At 36.1% G+C, this 16634-nt stretch overlaps 1 protein-coding gene across 3 annotated transcripts in view; it reads right to left on the bottom strand.

Annotated features, from left to right (window-relative positions):
* Window positions 1–6844: 6844 nt before the first annotated feature.
* Window positions 6845–16634, bottom strand: part of LOC144958215 (uncharacterized) — a 166655-nt gene continuing 156865 nt past the window's right edge. The window contains exons 16-21 of one of the 3 annotated variants that reach the window (XM_078890024.1): window positions 16618–16634; window positions 15224–15373; window positions 14061–14169; window positions 12801–12833; window positions 11159–11650; window positions 6845–10242 (exon numbers count right to left, since the gene is read on the bottom strand). The exon at window positions 16618–16634 is cut by the window's right edge and continues 125 nt beyond it. In XM_078890024.1, the coding sequence (XP_078746150.1) occupies window positions 7452–10242; window positions 11159–11650; window positions 12801–12833; window positions 14061–14169; window positions 15224–15373; window positions 16618–16634 (3592 nt within the window). In that variant the 3' untranslated portion in view covers window positions 6845–7451. The remainder of the gene's footprint in view (window positions 10243–11158; window positions 11651–12800; window positions 12834–14060; window positions 14170–15223; window positions 15374–16617) is intronic. The other 2 variants (XM_078890025.1, XM_078890023.1) reach the window with 2 other exon arrangements.

Below are 16634 nucleotides of genomic sequence, written 5' to 3'. Positions count from 1 at the left end.
AAGAAGAAGAAGAAGAAGAAGAAGAAGAAGAAGAAGAAGAAGAAGAAGAAGAAGAAGAAGAAGAAGAAGAAGAAGAAAAAGAAGAAACTGATAATATGCTTCATCTACAAAAACAAAACAAACAAAAAAGGAACAAGACCAAAAAAAAAACAACCTTAAATCAATTTTCAAAAGCGGAACAATTAAAATGTCTATATATTACAAATCAAATAGCAATTTAAAATGGTTTGTGTTAACTTTTCATTTGTACAAATGTTTATAAAAGTATCATAATATTCTATAACTGTTTAATATTCTTTAAAATGGGGGGGGGGGAGGAAACAAAACAAAAGATGTTAGCCTATATAATAATATATAAGACCAAAAACGAAATTCTAATCTGCCGCACTCTAATAAAAAATTTTTTTTTAAATATAAACCAAAAAAAAAAAAACAACAGATTATTAAAAGTTTGGCAAGAAAACTATTTTATTCAAATAAAAATGAAAATGACCCTCATCTTTCAACAACAACAAGAGCAACAAAGCAAAAACAAAAACAAAAACAAAAAAAAAACCCTCTAAAACCTGGGACTTCATCTGTCGATATTTGAAGAACGAGTTTTCTGGCCAAAATTTTATTTAAAGTTGTTTTTGGCTGTTTGTTTTTTGCCCCCCCCCCCCCCCGCCTCCCTCAAATGAACGGTAATAATATAAGGCACATGGATATATAATATATAAAATATAAAACCATTAAAGAGTACATTTCATAACAAGGTCACCTTGATATAGACTGTGTGTAATACGTAAACAACATGGGTAGAGCAGTAAAATCATCACATTAAAAAGAATCATAAATCCCTCTTTGTATGTAAAACAAGTGTTTAAAAACAATGGATATAGAAAATGTGTTGCTTTTCAACTTCCGTTGGCCTAAATAGGCTCCAAACTGACAAATATATAAAAATCAATAAAACTTCCGGAAAACAACGTTTTATCGCCCGAGCTAGTATGTTTTGTTTTTTGTTTTTGTTTTGTTTTGTTTTGTGATTTTTTAAAGGGTTTTACGGCGCTTGCAACACATTAAGGTCATACCAACGCCAGTAAAAAAGGAAGAAAATGGGATAGTAAAAAGTTATAGAATTACAATTAAAGCATCCAAGAAAAGGTAAGACACATAGGAATTTGTTCAAATAGAGAACAGATGTAGATTCCAAGAGCACACTATCAAAGTAAATAGTGTGAGATCACCTAAAAGTCTCATCCAGACACAAGCACAGATCTCCACTAAGAGGAAGACACTCAAATATTTACAAATCATATATAATATGTAAACAAAACATAATACCGTGCATAACAGAGGATGATTTACAAGGGAAAAAATATCATCTCCAAAAACTAACTATACATTTGACTGTTTCCTTCTCACCCAGGGCCAGAACAAAACCAAGTAATCTCATTCCAAGACAAAGACAGAAAGCAAGTTGGAAAACATATATAGGGGGTACAAAGACACAGTAAGTACCTCCCTGCCCACTATGGGAGGTTAGGAACCCCACCCAACCGAGCGATTGCATAAAGGATTAAAATGCATTATTTTAACGGATTAAGGACAGACTGGTAATTTTTAAAAGTAGATTTAGATAGTGTCTACTACCTTGGAAAAAATATCGACAACACCCGGGATTGACCTCGGTCCAATTGGGTGTGAAGCGAATGCTCTACAAACTGAGCAATCGGCCACTTTCTAAATCAGCAGTAGTAATTAAACATGGTGTCCACAACAGCTGTTTGATGACAATCATATTGCTACATGTGAACAGTGTCAGGATAACAACAGTAACACCATCGTTATGTTGACGATGTCAAGGCAATAATGTCTTAGTATAACAGTCACAGCAGTTGTAATAATAACAGAGAAAACAATGTAACAACCAGGAAAAGACTGAATCCAGTATAACATATCTTTGTTTTTAAGGGTTTTACGGTGCTTGCAACGCATTTAGGTAATATCAGCGCCAGTAAACAAAAAGGAGGAAATAGGATAGTCAAAGAAAAAATTTTTTTTTTGATTTATACAAGAAAAAGTAAGACAAATAGGGAACTGCTTCGAATAGGGAACAGGTGTAGATTCCAAGAGCACACTATCAGTCAGTGTACTTAGTTTTGAGATCACCGAAAAGTCTCCTCCAGACACGAGCACAGAATCCCACTAGGAGGAACACATTTAAATGCTTACATTATATATTCAAAACAACATATAGCAATACATAACAGAGAGATAATTTACAAGGGGAAAAAATACCATCTCCCAAAATTGTAACTATACACTTGACAGCTTCCATCCCAGATAAGGACTCCGACTGGGGAAAGAACAAAACCAAGTGAACTCCACCCAGCACTCCGGCAGTACAACATACATTGCGCTGGTAGTTCTAGAATCGCTGCAACCTCCAGATAACTGTGACAGAAAAAACATGAACTTTCTAATTATTCACTAACAAATTACTACACACTCCTTCATTATTTTCATTATCGTTATCATCGTTCTTATTAATATCATTATTGTCATCATTATTATTAATATCATTATCAGACCTGCCAACCTTTTGAAAATGAAAAGAGGGACACCCGACCGAACTGAACATGCTTACGACGCAAACCATTTTAACCGTAAACGATAGAACCCCATATAATTACTTGAAATCCATAGTAAATAAAGTAGAGGTTTTTTATTATTATATTTTCTTTTTATAGATTCGATTATTTCTGTTTTGATTTTTTTTTTTTAATTTTTTATAGATTCGATTTTTTTTTGATTTTTTTTTTTTTTTTTTCGAAAATAATTTTCAAAAATGAAGGACGGCTTGGCGCAAATGCGGGACGGTCCCGCACAATGCGGGACGGTTGGCAGGCCTGCATTATTATTATCATTTTAATTAATATCACAATTATTATCATCAATATTAATATCATAATCACCGCCATCATCATAATCAGTATTAGTGTTATAATAATAATAATAATAATAATAATAACAATAATAATAATAATAATAACAACAACAACAACAACAACAACAACAACAACAACAACCATGATCATCATCATCATCATCATCATCATTATCATCATCATCATCATCATCATCATCATCATCATCATCATCATCATCATCATCATCATCATCATCATCATCATCATCATCATCATCATCATCATCATTATTATTATTATTATTATTATTATTATTATTATTATTATTATTATTATTATTATTATTATTATTACTATTATCATTATTATTACTATTACTACTATTATTATTATTAAATTCCATTATTAGTCTATCAATATTATAACTACATCTCTCATGACCACACATCCGTATAGGCCCTAACTATCAACGACACAATAATAATTTCATTTCATTGCTGTTTTTACCCGATAGTTTATATCAAACTTTTACTTTTCTGATCAAATCAAAATCGTCAGGTTCTTTTTTTTTTCAGCATTGAATGAAAAAGTAATTACCATTTATTGTCGGGGATTTTAAAGATGTTTAACGGCCCTATCAACACTCTTAGGTCATCTCGATTCTAGCTTTGTCCACTTTTCATCTGCCTAGAGAGCTTATTTTCTATTCTGTTCTATCATAATAAAACGTTTGCAGTATAAAAAAGTGTTGAAATCGTAATAGTACAGGTTATTAAATATTCTTATGAAATGTTAATTTGCAATTTCTGCAGGAATTCACACTTCCGTATATATAATGTTTAAATTGTCACAGCTAGCGGAGTTGCAATGCATACAGTGAAAACAAATCTCTCCCATCTGAAAAAGGACAGAATAAGAAGAAATAAGGCTTCATTCACATCCGTTACAAAAATAAAAACAATAATAATAATAATAATAATAATAATAATAATAATAATAATAATAATAATAATAATAATAATAATAATAATAATAATAATATATTAAAATATCTTATTTTTCTTTTATAGCTCTGATGATGGCACTTTTGTAATGGATTAACACAGTCCCTACCTCTCCAGATTGTAGTTTTTAAGGCAGAAGAAAAAACAAATTTTATCAAAATATTTATTGTATAATCAAATAATACTTTACTTTCAACAGAGATATTGTTCTTCTCATCTTCTATGTTTTAAAAATGAAATATTCATCTGATATAAATTGGGTTTGTTTGGTTGCTTTAATATCCATATATTGATCAATTTCAGCCAAATTGAATGTAATGTTATTCATTGAAATGAGATTTATATTTTTTTTAAATATATATAACAGGACAGAATGTGTCAACTTGGCCATGTGTGCGTACTTGTGTGTGTGTGTGTGTGTGTGTGTGCGTGTGTGCGTGTGTGTGTGTGTGCGTGTGTTGAGGTGGTAGGTCACACATTTGAAAAAGTAAAGTGGACATTTCTGTCAGACTTTAAAAAAAAAACCCAACAAAATACACGTATTCAAATTTTTTTGCCAAAAAAAAATTGAAATACCGATCGATTACAATAACCCTCATCTTGGGAAAAAAAAAAGAAGAATATGGAATCTAGTAAAAAAAAAATCAAGATTTGCAATTAAAAATGAATGATCTTTAAATAAAAGAGGTCTAATATGCAGCTATGTGGCCTAGTGGTATGATACTCGTCATGAAACGGAAGGTCCACGGTTTGAGTCGTGCTTTGGGCAGTGTTTAGTTAAATCCTTTAAAAAGGCTCCTTACTCAACTCACATTCTCTCACTGTACTAAGGTGTAAAATGCGTTGTGTCTATCAGAAAATAATATTGTAACATCGCCTGACAGGCGTCAAGTCTCATCCAATTTATTAAGTGTTGCTGTGATCTGAGGATCACTTTGAGCACATTTTGTGGATAATGCGCTATATAAAGAATCATTTTTTTGAAAATATCTTTAATATAGATATTTTAAAAAAAGGCAGAGTAGTATTTTTTTTTTCAAAACTTTTTGTTATGACGCGAGAAAGCCAACTTGCGCTGTCTAATTAACTTGTAATTAGTTTATTTTGCTTGCCATCTGGTTGTGGATATTATTCGTTGATCCAGTGAGAAAGTTAAAAAAGAGTGAATAAGAAAAGGTTAAGGTTATATTTTGTTATATAAACTGAATATAAAAATAAAACAGGTTGAGTATAGAAAAGACTTTAAGGCACTGATAGAAATGGTTCTTTTTAAAAATGTGATAAACAACAAAATGCAAATGATATCAAAAAAAAAAACTGGTAAGTGTTGACTCGTTGTTGAAAGTGGAGATGTTATCAATCTTGGGGACATTAAAAAAAATAAATGATCCAATATCCTTTATAAAACACCTGGTGTAATAAAACAATTCACACTTGAGATTTTTGTCACAAGAAATAAACAAAATGAATATATAATAACTTTTAAAAATACCAAAATACCAAACACGGAACGTTTCGGACTCAAAACCGTTCTTCAGCCAACAACAAAAACCCAATAAAGACATAAATACATGACTAAATTCCAGATATATATCTGTCGTCTATCTGGAATTTAGTAATGTATTTATGTCTTTATTGTTATTTTGTTGGTGGCTGAAGAAGGCTTTTGAGCCCGAAATGTTCCGTGTTTGGTATTTTGTTCTTTTTTTGAAGCCGTTATATTTATTTTTTGTTTATTACTTTTTCCATTCTACAGCTTCTAGCAGCTTGGTATGACTTTGACTTGAGATTTATGTCACAATGTCACGATGGGTTTTTGAGATTCGTGTTGTAGGGTGATAAAAATGGATCATTTTTAACTCATTCATGCTTGCATTAAAGAAATACATTCCATTCGTTATTTCACTCTATTTACTTATATTATAATATAATATATGGATAAAACCATTTCTTTCATAGTTTGTTATATTATATATTGAGAGATATTCAAAACAAGTTCTTCAATGATATGTTATTAACATTATAAACATTTCAAAAAGATGTGAATTGAATGGGAAAAACAAGAAAATCAACCATGGAGTCATTTTACAACTACAAACTGCTGCCTTTTTTCTTTTGCCGTTGTAGTCAATTACCCTTTGTGGTTTTTTCAAGGCGCCGCCTACACATTATTATGTACTTGTATCACCATATATCGTTTTGCAAATATCATCAATATTTCTATATTAAAAGAACGGAAAAAGATACATTGCTATTTATGAAGTGAAAACAACATTGTGTCACTGTATATCATTTTACAAATATCATCACTTTTTGTAGATCAAAAGAACTAAAAAAACATTACATTGCTATTTATAAAGTGAAAAACCATATCACCGTATATCATTTTACAAATATCATCAATGTCTCTACATCAAAAGAATGAAACAATCACATTGTTATTTATGAAGTGAACACGATTCGGTGAAGAATAAAAAACATGAAAATTGAGAACATATGAATTCATAGAGACCATATCTTATAAGCCGTTATGTGGACATGAGTTATCGAGATTAGAATAATTGAGATATGAATGTAGATTCATGCAAACTTGAGTGACAACTATTTACATACTGTATGAGTTATGATAACAAATGACTATATTATCGTGATATGAAAGTAAAAGATGACTTTCTGTTACTATAGCAACAACCTACAACAACAACAAACAAGCACCAATCGCTGATGATAGGAAATTCAATAGACATTTTATGAATTTGTATCCTTAACAAATAACAAGGGTTGAAGTGTAGCATTGAAATTAAAGTAAAATTTATGTGCTGGGTTGACAATTCAGGAGGCAAAATTTACTGAACTTTAACGCAAACACATAGAACAACCCATTAATGAGGGTTGAACTCCAGTAAAAAGACATTATGTACTTACTTTTTTTTCCCAGTTTAGCAGGTGATTGGAAAACATACTGAAGGTTTATAACATAGGTACTGAATTCCGTAAATATACGGAAAATTAACAACCTTGTAAGTGATTTTCATGAGTAATTCTGTTCCTTGGACTTTAACATCAATGTACAGGACCTGGTTTTGTTTTTATGTTTTTAAAGGTTTAACAGCACTCGCAACATGGATGGGCCATTTAAGCAGCAGAGAACAGAAATAGATGATGGATGAAATCTACCTCTGTATCTAGTTGTTCACGTTGAAAGCATGCCATAATGAAACAATGGGAGAGATGGAGGGGGGTGGAGTGGGGGGGGGGGGGGGGAATGAGGCACGCCTATTCTAATATCTTGTGGCCACCCAGTCTACAATCTTGAGTACACCCAGTCTACTATTTAACCTCCTTTGCAAGTTCAGTCAGCACAGTGCTCATATCGTAAACAGCTACGTAAACGCATGCATCAGAGAACTAAAACACGGCTAGCGTTGTGAGTGGGGATACATCAAATATTCACTCCAAGCCTCGTAGTAAGATATCATTGTTGATTTCAAGTTCTATAGTTAGTGGCATTAGGACTATACGCTTTATTTTCTCAAGGCCTCATGGTTAAATATTTATTCTCCTCAGCAAGCTGAGTCAGAACAGAACTCATATCATTAACAACCATGTTTGAAGTGTTCATCAGAGAGTTAAAACGACCAGAGTTTTGAGATGCTGTTCGCATGGAGGCTGGGGTGGGACTGTATACTATATTCTCTTGGGAGATCGAGGTGATGTTGTCCATGAGGTTTTCTGTAGAGATGGAGGTGAGATTATCCATGAAGTCTTCTATTGGCGGCGCTGTGGTTTCCTTGCAGTCCGTTGAAGATGTTACTTGGTTGCATCCTGGTGACATTTCCATTGGATGGTATGACGGGTGCTGTTGGTTGTTGGTATTGTTGGGGTGGGGTTGGGGTGGTGGGTGGCAGTGAACTGGCTGTAGATGTTGTGGGTTCAAGAATGGATGTTGGGGATTGTTGCTGTTGTAAGCATTTAGGTGAGGTGGTATATTTTGGTTGTAGAGATGAGGATTTTGAGGTGGACCTTGGCTTGGATGTAGATGAGGGTGGATTGGATGGTTGTGAGGTTGAGGAGGTGGAGGTGGGTATGGTCCAAACTGAGGGTAGGGGGTGTTTTGATGATGCTGCTGCTGTTGTTGTAGCTGAAGCGGTGGGTGGGGTAAGTGGCATGGCTGAGAGGTAAGAATTGTGTTATTGTTGTTGTTATTGTTGCTATTGGGTGAAATCATAGCATTGTGAGGATGTGGTGGAGGCAAGGGGGAGGGTAATGGTTGTTGACTATTATCATTATTATTGCCTGATATTTGTAAGGGAGTTTGATTCGGTTGCTTCATCGCCATATTGGTGTTTCTGGTGGCTGCTTTGGCGTTGGGAGGGATTTGAGACTGACTGATGTGAGGGACTTGTACTTGAGGACTGACGCATTGTTTGTGGTGGTGATGGTGGTGGTGGGGGCGGGTTGACACTGGCTTCTCACCCGGAGGTGGCATAGGACTGAACCCTCCAGGCGGTAAGGCAGGACCCCCGTGTGGGTAAAGATTGGGGTAGTTTGATACTGTTGGTGGCTGTGGCTGTGGTTGTTGTTGAGGTTGAATTTGGATTTGCATTGCAGAGGATGACGATTGTGACATTGGGCGTTGTTCTAAGGCTAGATTTGGTGGTGGATGTTGTTGAGGTGGTGGTGGAGGCATCACCATGCTTGGGTGTTGCTGAAGTTGGTGAGGATGAGGATGAGGATGATGGTGGGGGTGGGGGTGTTGTTGTTGATATTGCTGCTGAAGCTGATGTTGCATGAGGTTCTGTTGAGACAGATAAGCAGCAGCAACAGGCCCGCTGCCTGAACTGGTTCCCCATTGAGGATGAGGATGATGAGGATGATTCAAACTGGGTGAGGGAGATGGAGGGAATCGATTTTGTGGTTGTTGATGAAATCCCAAGTCAGCTCCACAGGGTGCCATCATATTACCAGTATTATTACTAACATTGAAATTTGAGGAGTTGGGTGGCTGTGGTTGACATGGAAGATGCTGAAGATTTGCACTCGGACCACATCCGGTCATGTGATGTCCCGTCATGACCGCTGCTCTTCTCGTGTTGTCATTCTCACGACCTTGACATTGACTATTTACACTACTACACAGAGTCTCCGTCCTTGACTTGGTTGATTTCACGTTAAAATGATTGTTATTGTTTGAAGGTGAAGTCGTTAAATTGTTATCATTATTAGTGATAATATTGTTATTATTATTATTATTATTACAGCTACTATTATTGTTATGATGACAACAAGAAGACATGGAATCTTTACACTGTTTATCCGATCCACAGTTTTCAACTTTAATACAAGGACTGACGTCGCTGTTATTGCCGGTTGGTTGGAAGCTGCTCTTTCGTTCTGTGTCATTGTTATTGTTATTATTTCCACTAAAATTGTGACGTTGGCATGGACTAGGCTGTTGTAGAGCATCCATTGGTTGGGATGGTGACACCCCAGCAACTACACCACCACTTCCAACTCCTTGAAGGTCAGCAAAACCAGTCTGGACTTGTAGATTTCCAACCTGAAGAGGATGATGGTGAGGAGTAGGAGGATGACGATGATGGTGATGCGAGGGCGAATAGGGACTGGTCATATTAGCGTTCATTATCGCTAAATTACTATTACTATTACCACCATTGCTATTTCCAGTGGGGCTCAATCCCGAGCTTGGTCCAGCACCGATGAATCTGTTATCGTCATAGTTATTAACGTCATTATTTGTATCGAGCGATTCGAGAATTCCATCTGCGCCGTCTTCAACATACCCAGGAGAATTATTGTTACTGCTATGATGATGATGAAGATGATGATGAGGATGAAGATGATGGGGATGAAGATGATGTTTTGCAGTTTCGTCAAGAAACCGTCTCATATCGTCTGGTATAATTACATCTTCAGTATCTTCCAACATCTTCTCTTCAAGCTCTGCGTCTGTCACAGAACAATTTCGACGTCCCTTGATGTTACCGTGTCCCAGCTCGGACAGGCTGACATCCGTAGCTATACTGCTATGAGAAGATTTGAAAGTGTTTGTTGAACCCGATTTGTTTTTCAGGCTCTTCATACTGGCTGGGGTAGGTAGCGGTTTGACCATGTTGAGGCTACGACACCGCTGTAAGGATTTGCCCATCATGATGTCATCGTTCGTGTTGTTGCAGTCCGTTTTCGATTTGACCGGGTCACTGGCTCTTCGGATTTCCCTGTTGGGAATTTCATGAGGAAGCGGCGTCATGCAGGGAGTCTCGGATCGATTCCCATCTGAATCTTTCCTGGTGGAAAAGTACCTGGGGGATGAAATGGATGACATAAATAAATATGAACATTTATATATTCAAAATGATAGACAACAATAAACATGTAGATAAATATTTGGGTAAATATTTTTTTTTTAATAATAAAGTAATAAATTGAATGTTTATACAAATAAAATTTTAAAATAATAAAAATAAACATATTAAAGATGATTATCTATGTAGAACAATTCAATGGATTAAACATTGCAACTAACTTTACAATGCTTTATTTTACCCCCCCCCCCCCCCCCCTTTCCCCCTTTTCCCCATTTGGCCAATTGGAACCAAATCTCTATTTTTACAGTGAACATTGATCGGCAGGAATCCTTTTGATACTGCAATTGCTACAAAAAATATCTGTCAATGCCTTTTAAGCACCAAGTTTACCCCTGAGACGATATCTATCACACTCGGGTGAAACACCTGCTGGAATTGAATTTGACACTAAAATAATCAACCACCACTCAACTGTCACTTAACCAACACAATGGAACACAAAATCTTCTCCCAAGCCTCACACCTTTGACTATAAATTAACTTTCCAGTATCTACATCACACTGAAATAATATCATTTTGAGACAAGTGTTCCCTTATGTGTCATGACAAATAATGTGTTCAAAGCGCTTTACAAAGGGTTCCTGACCAACAGCAACACATAAAATGAAGAACAAGAGATGACACCTATTAGGCGATATTACAATTTTATTTTTGACAGAGACAATGATGTTAACAGCCAGGTACCCATTTTACACCAGAGTACGGTGAGAGAATGTGAGTAAAGAGTCTTCTCCCAGGACTCAACTATGGATTGAGCGAGGCTCAAAACCAGGATTCTCCCATCTGAAACCAAGTGTCATGCCACAAGACCACATAGCCAATAATAAAAATAATTTAAAATTTCCTTACCTGGCAAGACGTTCGTTGTAGTAGCGATTCCCTGATCCTTTTCCAGCACATCCAACACCATCACCATTGCCACTGTTTCCTCCTCTACCACCACCACCACCTCCAGGACTCCCATTTGCAGCAACAGCAGCAGCACAGCCACTTCCACAACCACCTCCTGAAGCAGCAGCAGCACCAGCACCAACAGCACATGTGGCCATCGGGACATGGCTGATGCCCCCTCCTCCACAGGGCATTGCCGAGGAAGAAGACGAAGAACCTGCAGGATGTAGAGCTGAAGGAGGACTCGTGACAGCGAGGCCTCCCATGCTGCCAATACTCCCAGCACTGGATCTGCTTCCCAGATTGGCTTTCTGCATCATGGCGGAGACATTGCCGATGTTTGTGGAACTTTCCCCGCTGCTTCTTCTAGAGACGGGGTTGGGCAGATTCCCTGTGATGTCATACTCGTACGGAGAGTTGGCAATGCTCAATCTGGACGCACCACTGGATCTGAAAGGTTAATTTAGTAAAAGAGTGAATATTACATTGCTATCGTTATGGGACATTCATTGTATGCTTCCATTCCTGAAAGAGATGAAGTGGAGCCAACGTGTACTTATTTGCAGGTCTGATAACCCAATTCCTTATGGCCTCATTGTTGTAATGGAAATCTCAAAAAATGGTGCAAAATATTATCCATTACAATAATTAGGCCCAAAAGTGGGTTTGGATGTCAGACCTGCAAAAAATGTACACATCGGGTGGAGCTAATCAACAGACATAACAATATGTATGACATACATTAATGAATGTTTTCATTAATAATTTAATGGAAATTGGTATATCATTATAGGCGAGGGTAAAAAAAAAAATCAAAGAGATAAATTATCTAAGTAAGAATTTACAACAGAAAAAAATTTACAAGAAAACATTTCACCAGGTGATTTTCATTAAGTTTATTTGTTTGCTTTGCTTTTTTTTTTTTTTTTTGGGGGGGGGGTGTATTTTAAAATTAGTCAATATTTATCAGATTTATTATTTTTTTTGGGTTGTTTTTGTTAAAGTGTGTGTGTTTATTGTTTGTGTGTTTGTTTTTGATTTTGCTTTTGCTTGCTTTCTCGGTTTGTTTGGGGTTTTTTTGGCCATCATTAGTATAGCACTGACTCCACAAACAAAGAGACCTGTGAAGTCAAGGTTTGTTAGTGACCCTCTGTCCACCCAAGAATTCTAGGTCTGTTAGATCAAAGGGGATTGAGTCCGCTCTTAGCAGTGCATAGTTGAGTCCTTGAAGAAGGCCCTTTCCTCACATTTTCTCACTGTGCTCAGGTGTAAAATGAATGAATGCCTGACTGTTGACAGCATTGTCTGTCAGAAAAAATTGTAACATCGCTTAACTGGTGTCGTGTTTCATTCTTTATGTTACACAGATTGTTGTTGGCTGAGGGACACCTCTGTAAAGTCCTTTGAGAGTGTTTAGTGGATTTTGCCAATAATACATGTTCATGATTCATTTCTTTTCTATTGTTATCATAAAGGTAGCAAGCAATTATTACTGTCCGTTTAACACTAGACAAACCTACGTAAAATGACATTCCACAGGCTATGAAAAACTCTTTTTTTTCCCATCCTACTAATAGTCAAGATAAAATGTTATGCTTACCTCCTTGATGAAAATTGAGAAAACCCACTTGACCTGTGAAAATAAGGAAAAATGACAAAATCTTACTTTGATTCTTTCAACATAAGTTTTTTAGAAAAAAGGAAAGTTGACCACGTCTCTTAAGTAATTCAAAATTTTATAAAACTGAAAAATAAGCTTATGATGAGCCAATTTATTAGATTATAAAGACAAGTTTCAATTTAAGATGTTCACAAGCTTGTCTCATCTAATGCCATTCATAAAACTAAGGATTTGTTAAAATCAAGAAGAATGTATGCCAAACAATTGAATTTTAATTAAAATGGCGACTATGTCTCTCTCTCTCTCTCTCTCTCTCTCTCTCTCTCTCTCTATATATATATATATATATATATATATATGTCTATCTCTCTCTCCCAGCAGTGATTGGGTAGCTGGGTCTGTTAGATCTGGTGGAAAGTACTTTGAAATAGACTAGCATCCTATCCAAAGGGTTGCGAGCAACTGCGGATCCATGGCTCTGAAGGTCTACATGAGAGTGAGTTTAGCTTCTTGAACTGAAATTGACATTTCTTCTTTCTAATCATTTTGTCTCATTTTAACTCAATGCTCCTTAACTAGTTCATGATGCAGCTTTGTGGTATGACATTCGCTTTTGGTGCAAATGATGAGTCTTTGGAAAGGGCTTTTATCGCACATTCTCTTACCGTACTCGTGTGTTCATTAAATTAAGAAATTAAGGAGCAGGCACCAGTGTAAGATAAAGATCTGAACAAGTGTGTATGAAAGTTGCCAGACAAAGCAATAAAGAAAAATAGAAGAAAAAAGAACATCGCAAAACATAAGTCGACCTTGTCTGGGGATCGAACCTCAGACCTTCTGATTACCCATCATCTACATGGTAGCACGTCTGACCGGAAATCAGAAGGTCTGAGGTTCGATCCCCAGTCGAGGTCGACTGATTTTTTGGGATGTTTTTTTCATTTTTTTCTTCTTGTATTTTTCTTTCTTGCTTTGTCTGGCATCTTTCATACACACTAGTTCAGTTCTTTATCTGTCCATTAAGAGTGTTGACTATGTTGAATAATATTGTACTATCACCATACAGTAGTCATGTCTCGTGCTAGATGTCAAGTGTTACTGGTGGCTGGGCAGGCCTCTAGTAAAGCACTTTGAGCATGTTTAGTGGATATTACGTTGTATTACGTTGCTCAACTTAATTTAGGTCAAGTTCATTTCAACATGATACACGATTGATGCAGTGGGTTCCAAATGACTGACCTTCTAGAGGAGAACGTATCGGACCTCATACTACTCATGTATGAACTCAGACTGCTTGTGTTGCTTTCTCTTCGACTATTTGGTAACAGTGTGGTGCCGTTGTCTCGCCCTAGAGAAAAAAAAAGGAAAGTGAAAAAATATTCAAAATTTTAAAATTTATAATTCAACAGTAAGTAAGTCAAACTGGATAAGAACACAGCACAAACCAGTGGGAGAGGAAATAGGAAAAAGACGATGGAGGTGGATTGGACACACCCTTAGAAAGAATGACTCCACTATAACAAAGAAAGTATTGGAATGGATCCCTCAGGGTAGAAGATCAAGGGGAAGGCCATGGGGAACATGGAGAAGAATTAAAGAAGCTGATGTACAGAGAAGTGATAAGACATAAAACGAGATTTTAAAAAAGTTAGCTCAAGATAGAGAGGGATGGAAACTGTGGCCTATACCCTGACCTAGGGTGAAAAAGGCAATGATGATGATGAAGTCAAACTACATTTGGAATGGGAGTCCAATTAGCTTAGTTGTTATAGCACGCGCTTAACACGTAAAGTAACAGTATCCAGCCCTGAGACAGTTGAAATATTTTATAATCCACATGTCCACTCAGCAAAGATTGGGTAGCTGATTCTATTAGATCTGGTGGAAAGTACTTTGGAATAGACTACTATCATAACCAAAAGGTAATCATGAGTAATTGCTATTGTCCGTCTTATGCTATGGACACCTGGATAAATTCTGGCGCAATGGATCTTATAGCTGTGAAGGACCACATTTGGAATGGAGAAATAAAAGAAGTGAATACAATAGAACTTTGTGGTGCTGCACTACGCATGATGCCTGGGTTATTCCAGTCTTCCCTTGGATTAGACCCTAAAGACAAATTTCCCCATGGGGATAAATAAAGCGATTTTTTTTTTTTTAATTTTTTTATGATAATGATGATGATGATGAAGATGATGATGATGATGATGATGATGATGAGATGATGATGATGATGATCATCATCATCATCATCATCATAAACAAAGTGAAGTGGCGGTGATAATGATGATCATAGTGTTGAAGGTGTGAGCTAGTTCACACTAACTAACACTTTCTTCATTTGAACCAGAAGAGGTTGCAATCAATGACATAATATAAATCGGATGCTCTAAACTTACATGAGCTTGGATCTTTACCGACCAGGTCAGTGATACGCTTGTGTTGAGGACTGCCCTGTGATAAGCCTCCCTTCTTCGGAGATATATCAGTAATGGATACTTGGCACGTGTCACCCCCTTGACTGGACTCTCCTACAGGTGGCTGGGAAACTGGATGGGTAGATAGGGAATAGTATGAAGTTGATTCAGATCTTTGTAATTGTTTTTTTTCTTTTTTTGGCCATTCACGTTTATGAGTAATTCTCACTAAACTGTATTAACCAGACTATGGTTACACATGGTTTTGTGTGTTGGTCTGTTATACTTCCGGATGGCAATGTTTTGAACTTCTTAGCCAAGTGCATACTCTCTATTGGGAATGGTTAAATTGTGAGTATTATTCCACCTTTAATCTTGGAAAACCTCATCATTTCTTAGTAAAAGAAAAAAATCGTTGAATAATCATTTAAAACTTGATGAATGAAAATTTTATCCAAGCTCATTTTTGGGATAAAATCGACGGGCACTTATTTGCAGGTCTGATAACCCAATTCCTTATGCACTCACATTGTAATGGAAATCTCAAAAAAAATGACGCAAAATATTGTCCATTACAACAATGTTAAATAATAATTGCATTCAGATGTCAGACCTGCATAAATGTACACCTCGGGTAAAATAGATGAAAAGATATCGGATTTGTCATCTGAAATAAACTTTTGGTGCATATAAATAGACATCCATATATCTATAGTCATTTTCTCATTTTTATCAAAAAATCATATTTTCAATACGTCCAACTAGCCAAAATGTCAAAATTTAACATTCCATGAATTTATCGAGACTTACCAAGAAGGCTGTTATTCCTATGATGCTTATCTGTTTGGCTTCCTGAGATTCTCATTGAGGTGGAGACACACTTTTATCATTTTTTCTCCTTTTTATTATAAACTCTAGACTTTCTGCATCCAGCATATTTTAGACAACATTCCCATATTACCATATTTGGACCTCAAAATATGAGAAATCATACTGATTGGCAAGCCTTTATCTAGGTCAGAGACCTTCAACTTATCAAAATTTGTCAAAACTTTTAAACCTCAGACTTTCACAAGTCTTGAGATTTTTGGACAAGTTGACAGTAATCGTAATGGTAATGGTAATGGTAATCGTAATCTAATGGTAATCGTAATCGTAATGGTAATCGTAATCGTAATCGTAATGGTAATCGTAATCGTAATGGTAATCGTAATCGTAATCGTAATGGTAATGGTAATGGTAATCGTAATGGTAATGGTAATGGTAATCGTAATCGTAATCGTAATCGTAATGGTAATCGTAATCGTAATGGTAATGGTAATGGTAATCGTAATCAATCTATTTTCCAGTGAGCCAGCAGGTACACCCAGACTTACCAGGGCTGTGGATTGAG

Source organism: Berghia stephanieae, chromosome 12, assembly GCF_034508935.2.
Source record: "Berghia stephanieae isolate SIO BIC M18660-M18661 chromosome 12, UCSD_Bste_1.3, whole genome shotgun sequence".
Classification (NCBI taxonomy): domain Eukaryota; kingdom Metazoa; phylum Mollusca; class Gastropoda; order Nudibranchia; family Aeolidiidae; genus Berghia; species Berghia stephanieae.
The sequence above is the reverse complement of the archived record's forward strand: the minus strand, read 5'-3'. Positions and strand labels throughout refer to the sequence as shown.